This window comes from Mauremys reevesii, linkage group 13 (assembly GCF_016161935.1).
Source record: "Mauremys reevesii isolate NIE-2019 linkage group 13, ASM1616193v1, whole genome shotgun sequence".
NCBI classification, from domain to species: Eukaryota; Metazoa; Chordata; order Testudines; family Geoemydidae; genus Mauremys; species Mauremys reevesii.
The window spans coordinates 27632929-27651223 of NC_052635.1; the positions used below are offsets into that span (position 1 = coordinate 27632929).

Here is an 18295-nt window from a genome sequence, read left to right on the forward strand (position 1 = left end):
ACTCATGTTGACTGTAGTGAAGACAGGGAATTGTAGGTTGAACCAGTGGTAACCTACCTTGGGGGAGGAAGGGTGACATGCCCCTCCCCAATCGCGGGGGGGGGGTCAGGGGGAGGGACTGCTAAGGACTTCCGCCCTTGGTGCAGGGAGTGTGTTTATAAACAGAGAAAGGGTGATTAAGATAACAAAAGGTTTGCCATTAAATTAAATTAAGGATCCTTTGGTGATCTTGAAAGCATTCCCAGGCACTCCAGTTAAAAGACAGGAAACAAAGGATAGGAATAAATTTTCAGAAGGAGAGAAGTAAATAGAGGTGTCCCCAGGGGTCTGTCCTAGTCTGGGATCAGTGCTGTTCATCATATTCATAAATGATCTGCAAAAAGGGGTAAATAGTGAGGTGGCAAAGTCTGCAGATGACAAAATTAGTCAAGACAGTTAAGTCAAAAACAGATTGCAAAGAGTTACAAAGGGATCTCACAAAACTGGGTGATTTGGCAAGAAAATGGCAGATGAAATTCAGTGTTAAATGCAAAGTAATGAATATGGCAAAATATAATCCCAACTATACATACAAAATGATGGTGCCTAAATTAGCTGTTACTCATTAAGAAAGAGATCTTGGACTCATTTTCAGTACTCTGGAAGCACTGTTTCCAGAGTACTGCAAATGTAAGAATCCTCCTCACTGTGCCTGTACCACCCTGAACTCATTCTCCAGCTTCAGAAGACTTCAAAATTATCTCGTCATCAATGGGACAGACACAACTGAATAATGTAGCTGTCCTTAACATGCAGGTCATGGCGGGGGGTGCCCCCACTTTAGCGGGTGCCCCCTTTGCATCCCTCCAATGTGTAGCTGTCAACTGCCTTGTCTTCACTATGGTTCTAATGCAGGTGAAAAATCCAGCTCTTTTCCTTGTGAAGGCACAGCTTCAGGGAAGAAGCAGCTGTCTGCAGAGAAAGCGTTAGCATTTCGCAGAGTTACAGCTGGCAGTGAGACAGCAGAACCCCCTTAAATCTGTGCTACCTCTTCCCATCCAACAGCATTTTCTCCCCTGCAGAAAGGTAATGCCCTTTTCTCCCTACCATTTGCTGCCACTGACCCCTTAATTAGCCTCAGTGTTTCATCAGACCTAAAGCTTCTAGCCCTTTCTTCTCTCAGGACCTTCCCACTTACCTCTGCTAAATGCAACAGGCTCAGATCATGGGATGGGCAGCGAGGATTTTGGATGCTTTCGCTTCTTTGCCCGTACACCCCTCTTTTCAAGTGGCACATGCATCTCCTGTTAAATGCAGCCCACTAAATAAGGAGCGTCATCATGAGTAGAACAGGTCTGACTCTGCAAAGAGTAATAACTCCACATTTCCAAATGCCAAGGGAATATGGGGGGTGGTGGTGGTGAACTTTTTACTTAGCCCTTTTCTAACAACTCTAGTAAAAAGCGCAGATGATCCGGTGACGAGGGAGCTGCAGAGCAAAGCCTGCAGCCAGCCCGGGAGAGGGAAAACGTTTCAGGCTCCCCGCACAGCCCAGCTCCTGACACTGCTCGCGGGGTGGGGGCCCGACACCCGGCGCTGCTGGCCAGACTCCGGGCAGTCCGCTCAGCGCGCGTCCCAGCAGGGGGAACCGGGGCCACGGGAGCAGGGAGCGTGCGGAGGCAGGCGAAGCAGCCGGGCTCCCTCGCCCAGCCCGCGGGGCACTGAAGCCGGCCGGTAGCGGGAGGAGCTAGGGGCGGCCGCGGCCAAACACATTCAAAAGCGGCCAGCCAACCACAGCGGGGGGAGGAGCGGCAGCGGCCTCCCCAGTCCGCGGCGGCGGCTCGTTTGGGTTCAAACTCCCTATAAAAGGCCCCCGCTCAGCCTCGGCTCTGCCCCCTTTCGGTTCAGCTCCCTTCTCCCCGGGCCGGTGGCAGCGGCGGCCGCGGCTCCCCATGGCGAACCAGTCCCAGTGCCTGGAGGACGCGCCCGGCCGCTGGCCCCCCGGGGAGCCGAGCTCGCCCGAGCTCTACAGCGAGGCGCAGCGGCTGGCGCTGGAGGAGCTGGTGGCGGGCGGCCGGGCCGCGTTCCGCGCGTTCCTGCGCCGGGAGAAGGTGCCCGGCTTCCTCTCGGAGCCCGAGATCCAGGCCATCCTCCAGGCGGCCGCGCCGCCGGCCGGGGCCGAGGAGGGGGCGGCCGAGCCGTCGCTCAGCGCCTCGCTGGACTGCTCCTCGCTCACCTACTTCCCCGAGCAGTCGGACGTGGAGCCGCCCGTGCTGGAGCTGGGCTGGCCGGGATTCTCCAGCGGCTCGTACCGCGGCCTCACCCGCGTGGAGGCGCTTTTCCAGCCCAGCTTCGGGGAGACCATCTACAGCTGCAAGGAGGCGGTGCGCAGGCAGATCCGCTCGGCCAGGGAGGTGAGTCCCCAGCCCGGCCTCGGCGCCCCCTTCCTGCCCGAGCCGCCGCCTCCTCCGGGCGCCCAGGCTTGTGCCTGGGGAACTGGGGGTGCTGCGAGTGTAGCAGCTGCATCAGCCCCTGGCTGGAAGCGGTTTCCATCACTACAGGGGTTTAGAGTTTGGTGAATGACTCTCGGTCGGTACCCGCACTATACAGACTGTTCCAGCGCCCCATGGAAGCTGGGCTGCAGGGGGGAGTTTAACCCACTCTGCTGCTGTGTCCTTTAGTGTGAGCAACCTCTAGCCCCTGGCTCAGGTCCCCGAGCGCTGCCCCTGGCTCTAGGGACTGGGCGAGTGCTTAATCTGTGCAGTTAATGAGGGTGAGCTGTTGGTGTGGAAAACCAGAGTCTGGCTGCGATTGAATAAATTCCTGTACTCCTACTGTACACATTAGTGCAATAATCTTTGTACAAACCATGCCTAGGTGAGGTATCATTTGAAAACCCATAATTTGCTGGGGAGTCAGTGTTATCCCTGGTACAATGTGGCCATACAGTCTATGTGATGTTATAACATTCCCCTCTAAGGGGTTAACAACACATGCATCCGACGAAGTGGGTATTCACCCACAAAAGCTCATGCTTTGTCTTTTAGTCTATAAGGTGCCACAGGACTCTTTGCTGCTTTAACACATGTTTGAAACTCCACTGCCCTGCACAGGCAGAAATCAGGTCTGCCCTAAACAAAGGAGGGAATGTGTACTTGCTCTAATTTGTATTTAAGCAATAAACAGAATCATCAAGCAGAGAGGAAAACTAAAGGACGCTTACATATGGGAAAAAAAACAAGCAGCGAATATCCGTTCATGTAGATTATCTCTCTGGGTCTCTGCTGGAAATGTTTTTCAAGAGTGGGACTGAAACTACAAAAAGGGGAGACAAAGGCCCCGAGACGCTCCACCCCACACACAGACCATGCCCATCACATTCACGGCCCCTAAAGAGACAAAGGAAGCAGCTCTTAAACTGTGGGACGAGTCCTGACCTGTGGATTGATTCTTATGACTGTTGAAAGCAACTAGTGAGAACTTTGCTTTGAATCTAATGTAGTTTGTTAGGCAGTGTTTTATCTTGTAACCATTTCTGCCTCTTATGCCTTATTACTTGTACTTTGTAGTTAATAATAAACTTGTTTTTGTTTTATCTAATCCAGTATGGTCATGTTGAAGTGTCTGGGTAACTTCCTTTGGGGTAGTAAGTTGTGTGCCTGTTAAGGCTATGATTATGTCACGGAATCTGTGACTTCCAGAGACCTCTGTGACGTTTACTTCCCTGGAGCTGTCAGTTGGCAGGCCGTGCAGCTCTCTGCTGCTGCTGGTGACAGAGCCCTTGAGCAGCAGGGGCACCCCGCAGCTCCCAGCCTCTGCAGGGGTGTGTGTGGGTGCGGGAGGACCCCCGCAGCTGCTATGGATGGTGGGGAAACCTCCCCCACAACTCCAGGTGGCAAGGGGACCTCAGAGCTCCCACCTGCTCACTGCCTGTGGGTGCTGGACCCTCCTTTCTCCCCACTTTGTGAGGGATAGCTCAGTGGTTTGAGCATTGGCCTGCTAAACCCAGGATTGAGAGTTCCCTCCTTGAGGGGGCCATTTGGGGATTGGTCCTGCTTTGAGCAGGGGGTTGGACTAGATCTCTTGAGGTCCCTTCCAACCCTAATAATCTATGACTCTATGAATATTTTTAGTAAAAACCACAGGTCATAGGCAATATACAAAAATCCACAGAAGCCTGTGACCTGTCTCATTTAAAAAAAAAAAAAAAAAAAAAAAACTTGACAAAATCTGAGCCTTACCTATTATTCTCTTAAAGGAATAATGGACTTAACCTATTTGTGCTGTCCAGGAGAGGGCTTGGCAGTACAGGACATATATTCCTGGGGAGAAATGTGGGAGTGTGTTGGGATCACCCTGTAGTAATCTTTAAAGCTGGCAAGAGTCAAGGTGTGGCTGGCTGGCTGCAGCATGTACACACATAGCTGGGAGTGATTTACATTCTGGAGGCTGTTTGAGAGCAGTCCAGGTTGGAGACTACAGCAGCAAGGCATTGTAACCTGAGGTGCCCTTTACAGGGTGGGGATAACACTGCTACTCATTAGTCTGGACTGTACCCTTGTATGTTGCACCTGGGGCTAGTCAGACTCTTGATCTGCATCACCCTTGCCAGTTTTAACTAATGCTCTCCTAGATCATGGTTTGAAAAGCATCCCTTAGTTTATCTTGAGGTATGTATATAAGAAGGGGGAGAGAGGCAGCACTGAAACAAACCATGGCTGTAGGAAGCTCTGATCTACAAGAAAGCAAAACAAACCCCCATAACCCTCAGAATGCAGGCAAGGGATTCCCTGCAACTTTTATACTATGCTTCCAGCCTCTTGTAAGGAGCAAGGTTGGATTGAGATCTCTGAGTCAGGGATTTGATCATCACCCAGATGTCCTCTGAGCTGGTTATAACATGTAGTGTAGCTGGGACCAATACTATCTCAGTGACTGGGCTAAAACCTTGGACTGTCTGCTAAGCTGCCTGAATACGGACCTGTTGATGCTGACTCCTCCAGCTGATGCGGATTACAGCAGGAGAAGATCTTTAGTGCCGTAACTGCCTTCACTATGCAAAATGGAACACCTTTTCTGCTATGTATGCCCAGCTCTTGTCATTACTGCACTTACTCTTGCAATGCTGCACCAGCAATATGGTTAATTATACCTGTTTAAAATTGGCACTAACGTGATATAAAGGTTGAGGAAACAATGCACTCAGAAGTCAGAAATTGTAGAGTGAAGGCTGAATTGCCCCATATGCATATGCCTTACTTAGCATGTAGTGTCTGTCACTTCCACTTTGTAACTTGTCAAATACTTCCCTCCCACTCTTTAGGGGGGAGGGATAATGCAGTGGTTTGAGCATTGACATTGGTTGTGAGTTCAATCCTTGAGGGGGCCACTTAGGGATCTGGGGCAAAATCAGTACTTGGCCCTGCTAGTGAAGGCAGGGGGCTGGACTTGATGACCTTTCAGGGTCCCTTCCAGTTCCATGAGATAGGTATATCGCCATATATTTTATTTATTATAAATATCACACTTTCTATAGTAAAAGCTTCCAGTTTCATAACCCTGCATACAAGCTGTACTACTGTGTAAGACTATGCATCTAACATGCTATCCTAGCCAGAATATTAGGACGTGCGTGTCATTTCTCTTCAAAACAAATGAGTCAAATTATAAAGTCACAAGATTAGGAGAAATAACATTTTAGTGTTAGGATCATAATGATTTAACCACTTCTTGCTTCGCAGTAGTCTCTGTATTGCAGAAAGGGTAAAGTAATTAATTTTTAAAGAACCCTAAACCTATTAAACAATATATTATGAATGTATTGCTCCGTGTCTGCCTTATCACCTATCAAAAACATCATGCAGAAACCTGTTCAGTTTTTAAACAGCTTAGACATTTTTTTGAGGGATCTGTTTGGATCTGAGCCACACCCATTAATTCTTTCCCTTCTAGCAATGTTACACAGTTACATAAATGTTAAACTTCATCCTCCCTTTATGCTGCTTGCCAAGACATTCCAAATCTTTTCACCCAAATGTTCCACGGCTCATGAGCTGAAGTTTGTCTTGGCCAAGACAAATGGACCCTTAATTGCTCCCATATCAAGTTCCTAACCAATTTGTCTTGTGTAGCTGCAGTTCCCTAATAAATGTCGTGTTGCTTTTCAAAGTTCTTGCACGTGTAGTTTCCCTCTCTGATGCAACGGGATTTTATCTGCAAAGACAACCCTCTGGCCATAATGCTGTGATTTCTCCCTCCCTTCTCCTTCCCTCCCAGCTCCCTAGTCTGTAAACAGCTGTTGTTCATAGATTTGCTCAGCAGCAGTAGAGTTAAACTTCACCTGATGCTAGCCAGTTTCACTACTGCCAGTGGGAACCCCGAGGTAGCTGTTTGAGGGGAGCAAAAGAGGCAGGCATTTAGCTTCTTGGAAGGTGGGACTGAAGATGCCAAAACTGGGAAGCTGGCAAAAGGACTGCCTAGAAGTCCTTTTTGTTCTGTCCTCCTGCATTTGTGTGTGCGCTCCCTCTCCCCCACCTACCACCCCTACCAGCCAGAAGACTCTGAGGTGGGGAGAAGAAAGCAAGCGCAATCTCTTTTTCAGTAGCTAGTATCTGAGATAAGGGGGACGTCCTTCTCATCTTTGTCTCAGATGCCTACTAGTGAGGCTGCTTAGCAAGATTGAGCCCCTGTGCAGGGTCTAGGGCTAGCAGCTGAAGATGGCACAGTAGCTGGGCTTTTCACTAGTAGCTGAGCCAGTGGGAAAGCATTGTTTTTGTTGGTTTAAAGTTAGACATTTAAACTATGCCCTAGACCTAATCTAGTTGATAAACACCACACAAAACATGCACTTCTAGCAAAAACGATTGCTAGAGGCAATGGGCCAGATCCTGTTTTGTCACAGTAACGTAACAGCCTGAATAGCTGTTTATCTCCACTGATCTTTGGGCCCCATAGCTCCTATAACTTGTATCTTAGGCCTGGTCTACACTTAAAATTAGATCTAGCTATGTCACTTGGCTGTGAAATTTTTCACACCTCACATGCTGTAGTTGCATCAAATTTAACTCCTGGTAAAGGTGCAGCTAGGTTGATAGAATTATTTTATTAACCTAGTGACTTCTGCTTGGAGAGGTGGTTTAAACTTCAATGAGAAACACCCACCCGTCCATCAACGTAGGAAGCATCTACTCTGGCACTACAGCAGCACAGCTGCATCACCATAGTTGTGTTACTGTTGTATAGACATCGCCTAAGATATCTTACAATACTACTAAGAACCAAGCAGGCATCAAACAACCGAAGGAGAATGTCTTGCTCATTTTCTCCCTTGTACTCCAAATTTTGGCTTGGCATAAGTTGCCATAATTGGTCAGATGTCTCGTATCCTGTCTCTGACAGTGGCCAGTACCAGAGGAGACAAAGGCAATATCTCCTTCCCCCGCCAAGTCCTTTCTATAATTGAACAATATTTTACAGGCACCCGGAGGAGGATTTTTTTTCCTGCTTACCTGTAACTTGCACCCTAACACTGCCCTCTACCCTGCCCTTTGCTAACTTGAAGTGGTTTCTGGTTGCCATTTGAAGGTGTGTGTATTATGGGAGGGAATCCAATGAGCATTTGGACAATCATCTCTGGAGTGAGCGAGGTCAGGCTTTTTAATCTGGGAGGATCATGTTCTGAATACGCTTCTTTTGGTTGCTAACAAACAATAACTTAAAAAATACACCTAGGGAGTTTAAAAAAAGAAACTTGTCAGGTCAGCTATTGATCTATGTGTGCATGACAACCCACAACAATTCCAGCCAAAACACAATAGAACAGGAAAAGCCAAGTGCTATGGGGCTGAATTTTTAAAGCTGTAAAGTCTTGAGGTCCAGAATTCCATGTCAATCAGTGTTAAGTTATGAAAGAAGGAGTAACAGAAGATTTTTTTAATGCTGTCCTACAATATGAGGGGAAAGGGGTCACTTGAGAAAAAAAGATAAGTGAATTCAGAATGAATAAAAGAGAACGACTTGAAATAGTGTGTAATCCACCTAAGGAATTCGCAACCCCAAGAGGTCAGTCAATTACTGTAGCTGAAGTTAATAAAAATAGCCGCAATAAAATTAGGACCAATAATGTGTAATTAGACCTAATAAAAACAGTCACTAAATCTCATACTTCAGGGCATAAACTGACAGAGTTAGGAAGAAAGTTATTTTCTTCTTTTCCCACCCCAGTGTACAACACGGTGTACCTGGCTTGGTACTATGTGCTCTGTATAGAGGTTGGGGTTGGTTTCCTCTGAAGCTATGGGTATTAACTACAGCCAAAGGCAGGATATTGGATTAGATGACCCAGTGGTCTGACACTTATTCAATAATAATAGCAGGCTGGAAGGAAGAGCCTTTCCTAGGGGTGGCTGTGAAAATCTAAAATACCTGAATGGAAACCTTGCTGTACTTGTGTTTGGCTTGGAATGCTGGTCTGTCCAGTGCAGTAGGAAAACAGCACCTCTTTCCATATTCCTGTACCTGACAGTAATGCGCAGTGGGAGGATTGGAGTTGTAGGTCCACATCTATCTCTGAGCCACACAACAAGAAACTTGGCCTTGTGACTTGTCCAGTTGAAGTGTACACGTAGCTCACTGAGGAAGGTAAAGTCCAGAGGTAGTGGCTAGAAATACATCACAGTACTCAAGCAATGGGCTTAACTCTAACCTATTACTGTAGTACTGATACCTGAAAATTCTGGAAATCTCAGATTCAGTAGGGGCATGGTTACTGGATAATCCTATCTGCTAGAGATAAACCCACTTCTTCTACAGGTGCCAGAGCTACTTGAAACCAGAGCTGTCTGCTGTAACTTGCATACAACTCAAACTACTACATGAGACTGGCCTCTTCTCCAGGGATTACCTCTGTCACATAATGCCCTGGGTCTGCATAGAAACTTCCAAATGTTGGGAGGTATTGAGCATTTCTTTATCTTGGGTTTTTATCAGATAGGAAAGTTGCTGATTCCGGCCAGGTCTCGCAGTGCCTTCAAGGGGCTAATCAGTTCCAGCTGGTGTGGTTCGGTAAAGGTTGCTGATGTAGCATTCTCTCTATTCTATACAAGAAAGGATTAAAACCTGAGAAGTAAACAAGTGATTCAGGTACTGGAAATAGCAAGGGAGGTGTAGCTATTAATCTGTATTGTTATAACATGTTCATAGCTGGTGCAATGAAGGGAAACGACAAGAGAATGAATAACTTGTACCCCTCTGTGACTGTACATGCACCCTTCAGTGGCAGAAACTAGTCACACTGCTCACTCGAGACCAGAACAACTCCTGTGGGCCAAAAAACACACTAAAGCTGAGGCCTGGATCATCCTGCAGGGATCAAACTATGGAGAGGGTCTACTATACGCCCATCCTGCATCTGTGCACGCATCCCTCCTGAAGCAGTGAAGAGTGAAATTTCATGAGTAAGAATAGGTGACAGACTGCAACTACACAAGTGGGTACTCTACACAAGTGGGTACTCTATTTGTGTGAAAAGTCTCTTGGTCTCTGTATGCCGTGAGCTGTTAGGATCCTCCATTCCAAGCTTCCTCTTGAAGACCAAATGTTGTAAAAGGGAGAAATTGCTTTCACTGGGTGTCTCTCCCCTTGCAGAGCTTAGAGAAGTTCTCTGTTTAAAACAGCAGTTCAGAAATGTTTGAAGCTCTGATGAATTGAGCACTTGGTTTAAAGATTTGGATGATACTGCCCTTTCCAGTCCATCCATAAATTTGGATAGAGTGTGCATATATTTTTAAAAAGAAAGACAAACTTCCCCCCCCCTCCAATTTCCAAGCAACTTTTCTGATATAGTATGTACCTATATCTGCATGTTAATAGCTTGGTATGGTGTGCATCCGTAACATGCCATGATTCCATGTAAAACCCCAGGTTCAGAATGAGCTTTGCTCAGACTGTAAATGTGGTCTGTCTCTTCAGACTTCACTTTTTCTTTCCCCTCCCTTCCATAGCCTTATAACAAGGTTTAAATATTTCTGGATGCACATGTTCCCCTCCAGGCTAAAAAGAAAGTTAAGCTGGTGGGGAAGTGGTTCTGTAACACTGGTGGATGAGATCGGGTTCCAATGCCACTTCAGTTCCAGGTGAGCTCTACTGTTTGCTGAATTGGGGAGCTTATTTGCAGTAGAGGTGACCACCTGGAGGAAGAAACGCTGGCCAGAAACAACATAGTACTCTTCTCATGGTCAGTCTAAGGAGTAGCACTGTCGTCTTCCTAGTTGTAAGGCTATGTAGCTAGGCAGCTTCAATGTTTGGCAAAAGGACTGGTGTCTGAGGGGGAGAGTGGATGGATAAACTTTCAGCCTGAGGTCATGCACGATCCTAAATGAGGGAAGGGTGTAAATGTATTAAACAAAATGTAATTAAACAGTGAGAGAGATGACTATCAAACAGCAACAGCTTGTTATTGCCTAACGACTGGTGAGTCAATATTTGATTTTGATTGAACCTTGGGGCAGCTAGTGACTGATGGACTGGTAGAAACACCCTGAAGCCAGAACGTGTGATCATACTGCATTCACTAGCATCTAGCTTTCCAAAGTAAGTCACTTGGACCCTGTGAACCAGAACGGTAGTTTCAGTCCACTGGTATTTTAGTTTCTGCCACTGTAGTGCCAGGCATACAAAGCAAAAGGTGAGGACAGTGCATCAGGAGTCTTTATGTCAGGGGTGGCCAACCTCTGGCTCCGGAGCTGCATGCAGCTCTTCAGAGGTTAATATGTGGCTCCTTGTATAGGCACCGACTCCAGGGCTGGAGCTACAGGCACCAACTTTCCAGTGTGCTACAGGGTGCTCACTGCTCAACCCCTGGCTCTGCCACAGACCCTGCCCCCACTCCACCCCTTCCCAGCCCCACTCCTCAGCCTGCTGTGTCCTCGCTCCTTCCCCTCCTCCCCAGAGCCTCCTGCATGCCACCAAACAGCTTATTGGGAGGTGCATAGAGGGGAGGAGGCACTGATTGGTGGGTGGGAGGCACTGGGAGGGGTGGCGCCCACTACTGAAGTATCACAGTGGCTCTTCGGCAATGTACATTGGTAAATTCTGGCTCCTTCTCAGGCTCAGGTTGGCCACCCCTGCTTTGTCTACACCAGGGGTGGGCAAACTACAGCCCACGGGCCGGATCCGGCCTCTCAGGACTTTGAATCTGGCCCATGGGATTTCCAGCCCCATGGCACAGCCCAAGCCCTAATGTCTATACCACGCCTTAGTCTGAGCCCCACAAGCCTGAGCCAGCTGGCATGGGTCAGACATGGGGGTTTTAATTGAAGTGTAGACATACCCTTAGAAGCACATTCACTAATGATGCCTTTCAGATTGCAAGTATTGGTGAAATTACAGCTGGGTGGATAAAGTGCAGCTAATAACTTGTTTGACCGATTTAGTATGAGCGTTTCAATAGCGGCCATTGTTGGTCTAACTGCTCCTTGAATTAAACAAGAGTTTTCTAATATTGATTTAATGGGAGTAGAAGTGGACCAAAACTGAATGCTTTTGCTAAGTACCTTTAGCCTCCCTCTTCTGGCTGTGCATTGTCACAACAGCTTATTGTTTCCTCAAATTATTCGCCAAACTTCTGTGAATAATGCTTGGAGTGTAGCTTGTTGCAAGTGCTCGAGAGCTAAAATTCAAGCTGTTTAACTTTCACTGGACACCTAAATCATAGGTACTGCTTATCTTCCTTGATTTGATATGCATGACTTTTAGAATTGGGATTCTTGTGAAAATGTGGAGTTTTTCAACTCCAAATCTACTTTTCAGTGGATATTTTCTGCAAATGCTTTCTACAGTAAACTCTCTGCTTAGGACACATGCCATAAGCAAATCTGTTTAAAAACATCTGAGTATTTCTGCAGACTCTAATTACCAGTGCTTTGGAACAGGGTACAATGGTGAACAAAAAAGTAAATCTCTGTACTTGTGGGAAGTAACTTTGTGTGAGCAATACCACACAAGTAGTGGTTATGCAGCGTACCTATACACACCTTGGGGCTGGGTCACACCTGATAAATGCAGTTCCCATATACCTGCATTACTTGTATAGCCACTCTCCTTTAATGTGCCAATACTTTGGAATATGGCGAAACAAGCCATCAAATCAAAATTTTTTTTTACCCATCTCCATCATCCCCAAGCCAGATGCACTTCTTCTAGCTCTGTGATGACATTTGGAGTCAGCTAGGTGGGTTGCTAGAACACACGTGGCTGTGGTCCTAGTTCTTAGTGGCTTGGAAGAGAGGGATCCTCCTGTCTTGGGCCCTGTCTACACCAGAGGAATTATTAGCAGAAAGCATGCAATGATGCTAATGCTGGTGGAAAGATGATCTTTTGGTGAAGGCACTGGACTGGGACTCAAACTATTAATACCTGGCTCTATCAGGGTTCAGTTCCCAGCTCTGCCCAAGACTCCCTTTGTGACTATGGATAAGCAGCTCAATCTCTGTGTGCATGAGGGTGATGATGATGCATCCCTACCACATGGGTGTTGTGAGGATAAATTCATTAAAGCTTGTGAGATGCTCAGATACTACAGGGATGGAAGACATGTTAGATACAGGTCTGTCTCATCTTACGCTGGGGTTACGTTCCGCAGTCAGCGCGTAAAGTGAAAATTGTGTATAGTCAAAATTACATTGAGTGTAATGGTGGGCGGAATCGCCCGCACTACAGAAACAGTATTTAAATTGTTCTCGTTTTTGCCAACCGCGTAAAGCTGAAATCGCACATGTTAAATGCACCTAAGATGTGACAGACCTGTAGTCCAGTATAGATAGGAGCTTTTATATCTAAAACTCTCTCGAGCCACAGTGAACTGATCAGCAACTGTAGGGCTAAGACAAACCCTTGCAGCAGGAGGTGTTCAGCCCAGAGTATCTGGGAGCAAGGGAGTGGAGCCAACTCTGCAAGACTGCTGACTGTGCCATGCCAGCTCCTTGGGTGCTGAAATAAGGTGTCATTATGCAAGGTTGTGCAGAAAAGCAAACCACAACATGTGAGAGCATTAACGGGTGTGGGAAATGTCCATCTGGGATCATCCTGTATACTCCAGGGCATAATGAGTTTGACTAAATTGTGGGAACAGAAGACTATCATTTTGCCAAACAATAACAAAAAGAAGCATGAAAGTGGTATTGTATAGCCAGACATGTTTGTGAATGAGAACTGACTGAGGGAGCTACTGATCTAGACAGGCAAAGTCATGCTTGCTTGTGTAATGAGAGTCAGGCTGTGGGCCTCATGGCGTCTTCTGTTTCTGCAGGTGATCGCTCTGGTTATGGATTCCTTCACAGACATTGATATCTTCAGTGATCTTCAGGAAGCCTGTAGAAAGCGGAAGATTCCGGTCTACATCCTTCTGGACCAAGATTTTCTACCCCACTTCATGGAAATGTGCAGGAGTCTGGGAGTCTGCCCTGAGCAGGAAGGTGTAAGTATTAGAGGAGTTTTCTATGGTAAATTATAGCATTGCCTTTGAAAGACACACCAGTATTCCACATGCTGCCTATAGTTGAACATTTTAGATACTCTTTTATGTTTGCTTGGAAGCTTCTGTGTATCCCAAAGGTTGGGGATTTATGCTGCAGGATTTGAATGTGGGCTCTGCATTAACCCAACATGATAGGTTCCCAAACCAGCAAGAGCCATGTAGAAGCAGCATATTGGCCCGTATCCCAACTTGTATGTATTGTATTGCAATACTGTTCAGAGGCCACAGTCATAGCGAGCAGCCCTATTGTTCCGAGTGCCATACATACGTATAGGAAGAGACTGTCTTTGTCCGGAGGAGCATGCGTTCTAAAGCACGTGGCTTTTATAGTCTGTTCTCTCCTCCCCCCCATAATACACATTTCTTTTTAAATGAAGTGTCAAATGTCAGACCCACCTGATGTAGTCACATAGGTCATGTGACGTATTCCAGTTCTTCAGAATCAACGTTTTAATTATGAATAATAATAATAAAAAAATTCTAGCTGTCATGGTTGAGGAGTCTTCCAAGTGTAAAGCTATGCAGTGTTGCCTTAAGTTTTCAGATATCTTGAAGTGTGAACTCCCCTGTCCCTGATTTACTCTCACCGAGAGGTTGGTGCTAAAGCCCAATGATGACATTCAGGGGACAAAATAAGGGAGGGGGTAGGATTTGGAAGTTCTTGCAGGGCAGGAAATGCAGAGGGACAAAAAGGATGGTGGGGACAAAGGTAGGGAAGACATAATGATATCCCCAAAGATGAGGCTATTTTCCCAATGAGTGTTGCTGATGTGAAAATCTGGTACTAAATCACTAATGATTAAAAATTAAATTATTACAGACAAGGGTTTTGTGCAAACCTCCAATTCACAATAGTGGGAGTTTCTTTGTAATCCTAACCTATGCCCTGACTAATGACCCATAATTAAAATGGAATTGGGCCATCTCTGCAGATTGAGTCTGACATCTCTGATCTGGAATGTAAGCTGTGTAGATACAAGGACTTCAGCCACATTTATCTTTCTAGTGGTTAGCACAAATTTGCTGTTATAACCGATTAATAATAGTGTCACTTAGTATTAACACTTGCTGGACAGTAAGTGGTATTAAGCAAGTCAGTTTCATTCCTCTTTCCTACACTGCATGGTTTATGTTGAAGAGAATTGTTGACTCTTACAAAAATCAGTTTAATTTTTATTTTCTTTTAAACAGCTGATGAGAGTTCGAACTATAACGGGGAACACTTACTACACAAGGTCAGGAGCTAAAATTGTTGGGAAAGTCCATGAGAAGTTCATGTTAATTGATGGCATTAGAGTGACGACAGGCTCCTACAGGCAAGTTCTGGGGTCCTTTGCATTTCTTTAGGCCTTTGTGGGGAGGAGATTTCTGCAAGAAGTGAAAACTAACTTGAAAGATATAGGATTGGCTCAAAAGCAATATTGGTGGTTCATCTTTCTAATGCTACGTGAACTTTTTGAATCTGAATCAGCCTTGAATAACGTTGGGAAATTGAGTGGTTGCATTTCAATTGAGCACTCGGATCCATAGAGGAGGGTCATGGGGAGGAAAACATTTGTCTCCTTGCTTCAGTTTCTGGCAGGCTATGGTCCCTAGTATGCTATTTCCTGTAACTGCCATCATTTGTATTATTCAAACACCTACAGCCAGTTGTGCAAGGGCAAACATATTTTTCCCTTAGTTTTTGTTGCTGCATCAGAGATGAAACCTAGTTGCATGGTGGGTTCCTGAAAACCAGTGCACAACCACATGACCATACGTTAGCTCAATGGTTCTCAACCAGGGGTACGCATACCCCTAGAAGTACACAGAGGTTGTCCGGGGGTACATCAACTCATCTAGATGTTTGCTTGGTTTTATAATAGCTTACATAAAAAGCACTAGCAAAGTCAGTACAAACTAAATTTTCATACAGACAATGACTTGTTTATACTGCTCTATATACTACACACTGAAATGTAAGTACAATATTTATATTCCAGTTGATTTATTTTATAAAATGGTATAAATGAGAAAGTGAGCAATTTTTCAGTGATAGTGTGCAGTGACACTTTGTCTGATTTTTGTAAGCAAGTAGTTTTTGAAGTGAGGTATAACTTGGGGATACAAAAGACAAATCAGACTCCTGAAAGGGGTACAGTAGTCTGGAAAGGTTGAGAGCCACTGCATTAGCTCACCAGGCTTCTGTATATTTAATTGCAAGATTAGATGCCTATGGCATAAAGTGTCATCGATTGCATAAGGACTGGATATGGATAGCCCTAATGGAAAGTTATGCCTCACCTAAACACATAACCCTCCTAATGTGTACTTGTCACTCGGTGTGTATAGCTGTACTATTCATTCCACTGTACCAATGAAAGTGAGATTAACTGTGAATCTCGGTTTGTTTTCAATAGCTTCACATGGACTGATGGGAAATTGAATAGCAGTAACTTGTTGCTGCTGTCAGGCCAAGTGGCTGAACACTTTGACCTGGAGTTCAGGATCCTTTATGCACAGTCAAAACCGATCAGCCCTAAGCTGCCATCCAGCTGCCGGAGCAGTGGAATATTTGATCACCTGGTCAATGGAACAAAATCACCTAAAGACTACACTGTGGGAAACCTCTTGAGAGCAGAGTTGGCCAGACTGTCAAGCACCCCCAAGAAACCACTGAAAAAAACAGATTTGGCTAACACTGAAGGAAGCAAATCCTATAACCTGGGTCCTTCTTACATTGGCACAGAGGAGTGGTTTGGAAGTCAGGAGGCCATAGTGGAACCAAAGGAGGTGAACAGCATGTCTACTCAAACTGAACCATGGGAAGAGAAGCCCACGGTGACTCTCTCTAATGCTGTCACGCAAACCAGTGTTGTAATGGTAGCATCTGGAACCCAAACCTCTGTTGCTGCTAGAATGGCTGGCACTCAAACAGTAGTGCCACGGAAGACAGCTATGACCCAGACAGATAAGAAGGAGAGTGTGGATGAGCATCTACTGCTGAGACAACAATCGAAAGAAGGATCTCCTTCATCTGAAAAGTCCACATCAACTTCTTCTAGTCTACGGTCACTTTCTTCATCATCATCTTCCCAGTGCTCTCTGGCAAGCTCTACCAGCTCGCTGTCCTCTCTGAGGTCCACTGAGTACTCTGGCAACCACAGGGCAGAGTACTTCCAAAAACTGCATAAAGAAAGGCAGTTCCACTACTCTGTTATCAGGTCCAAACTTAACCATATGGTTGCTATCCTCTCCCGAAGGGGACGCGTGCCTGAAAACTATACAAGCTGCCACGTTGTAAATTGCAATGTAAAACTGAGGCGTGAGATCAGCACCAGCCTACTCAGCCTCGGAGACATTTCAGTTTTCAAATAAGTGACTAAGTTGGCTATAAGCACAAGAGCACCAGGCTCACTGCACAGTCCTTTTAATAGCCGCTGATTCTTATAGTCCATCATGGTACCGTGTGTGTAGGGGCTGGTAACTTGCCAGCACTGTAGTCTCATTCTATATAACTTGCTAAACAATGCACTGAACTATTTTTAGATATTTTTAATGCCATAAGTGCCTCCACTTGCTTTTTTTAAAATATGTAATAACAGTACAATTCATTCTATCTATGGATGTTTACCCTCTCAATTCCTTGTTAGACCATCACCGGCAAAATATACTAGCTAGTGCTTTGTAGTGCTGTCAACATTATGGTTTTAACTTATTTATATTTGGAATGATTCTGTTCCAAATGGGTTCTGAGATTTTATTCTGACTTCCACTCACTAACATGAACTATTTTAATATTGGGTTTTATTATAACTTTGGTTTTTTAAAGTTGTTTTATTTTGAAAATAATGTGGGGAAATAGCTTCATATATCTGCAATAAACAAGGCTAACTTTGTTCCTAATCTGACTTCAATGATCAGTTTAGAGATATTATGGGTTTATCACTCTTGCATGATAGTCCTAAAGACTCTAGATAAGAGCTTATGGGTGTTTTTGTGTTTGATTATATCCCCTCTGTTTAACTCCAAGCTAATGAAACTGGCTAGTTAGGTACCACTCAGTGAATCTTCCAGCCTCATCTTTCTTTTGCACATTTTGTTTTCTATAAAACCAAGCTTCTTTAATAACCTAGTAAACAACCCTGATGAACACCCGCTCTACACTACAGAGTATAACCCCCGTCTTTTGGGAGAACTCTCATAAGTCTGCCCAAGCTTTAAGGCCTTTTCAGGGTCTATGCTACAAAAAGTGATCATGTGGGGCAGAAAAACCAATAGGTATGTATTACCTTACATTTTTTCTTTGTGGGATTGTAGTGGGGCAGACTGCCCCATTCCCTGAGAGTGTGGGCTGCGGCAGGCCAGGGTACCTGCACAGACAGGGAGCCAGTTAGAGAAGGGCTTATTGTGAGCCAATCAGGGCCAGGCTCAGCCACATATAAAGGCTGCCCAGAGCAGGAGCAGTCAGTCTGTCCCAGGCCTTTGAGAGGGGAAGGTCAGTCTCCAAGGGTGGAGACTAGCACTGTGGATAGCGCAGTGCTGGCCAGGGCTCGGGGAGGCTAGAGAGCTTGAGCCCATAGCCGCCAGGCTGCAGGCCCTGAAGGGAAGGGCCTAGTGGGTGCAAGGGGCCATAGGGGAAGCGGCCCAGGCAAACAGATAGAGGAGGGGAGAGAAGGACAGCGAGGCTGCTGCCAGAGGGTCCCTGGGCCAGGACCCAGAGTAGTGGGCGGGCCTGGGTCCCCCCCCCTTGCAGTACACCCAGCCATTGGCCATAGGGAGCGGCCATTGTACTACGCCAGA

General features: G+C 45.9%; 2 protein-coding genes across 2 annotated transcripts in view; both read left to right on the forward strand.

The window, feature by feature from the left end:
- The first annotated feature begins 1850 nt into the window (after window positions 1–1850).
- On the forward strand, window positions 1851–17398 carry LOC120380513 (protein FAM83D-like). The gene is made up of 4 exons (XM_039498274.1): window positions 1851–2393; window positions 13286–13453; window positions 14705–14829; window positions 15913–17398. The coding sequence occupies exons 1-4, from the start codon at window positions 1932–1934 to the stop codon at window positions 16868–16870; spliced, it is 1713 nt and encodes a 570-aa protein (XP_039354208.1). The 5' UTR covers window positions 1851–1931; the 3' UTR covers window positions 16871–17398.
- LOC120380514 (protein FAM83D-A-like) overlaps window positions 1870–18295 on the forward strand; it is a 33779-nt gene continuing 17353 nt past the window's right edge. Inside the window, exon 1 of the mRNA XM_039498275.1 lies at window positions 1870–1906. The gene's annotated coding sequence lies outside the window, so the exon portion shown is untranslated. The remainder of the gene's footprint in view (window positions 1907–18295) is intronic.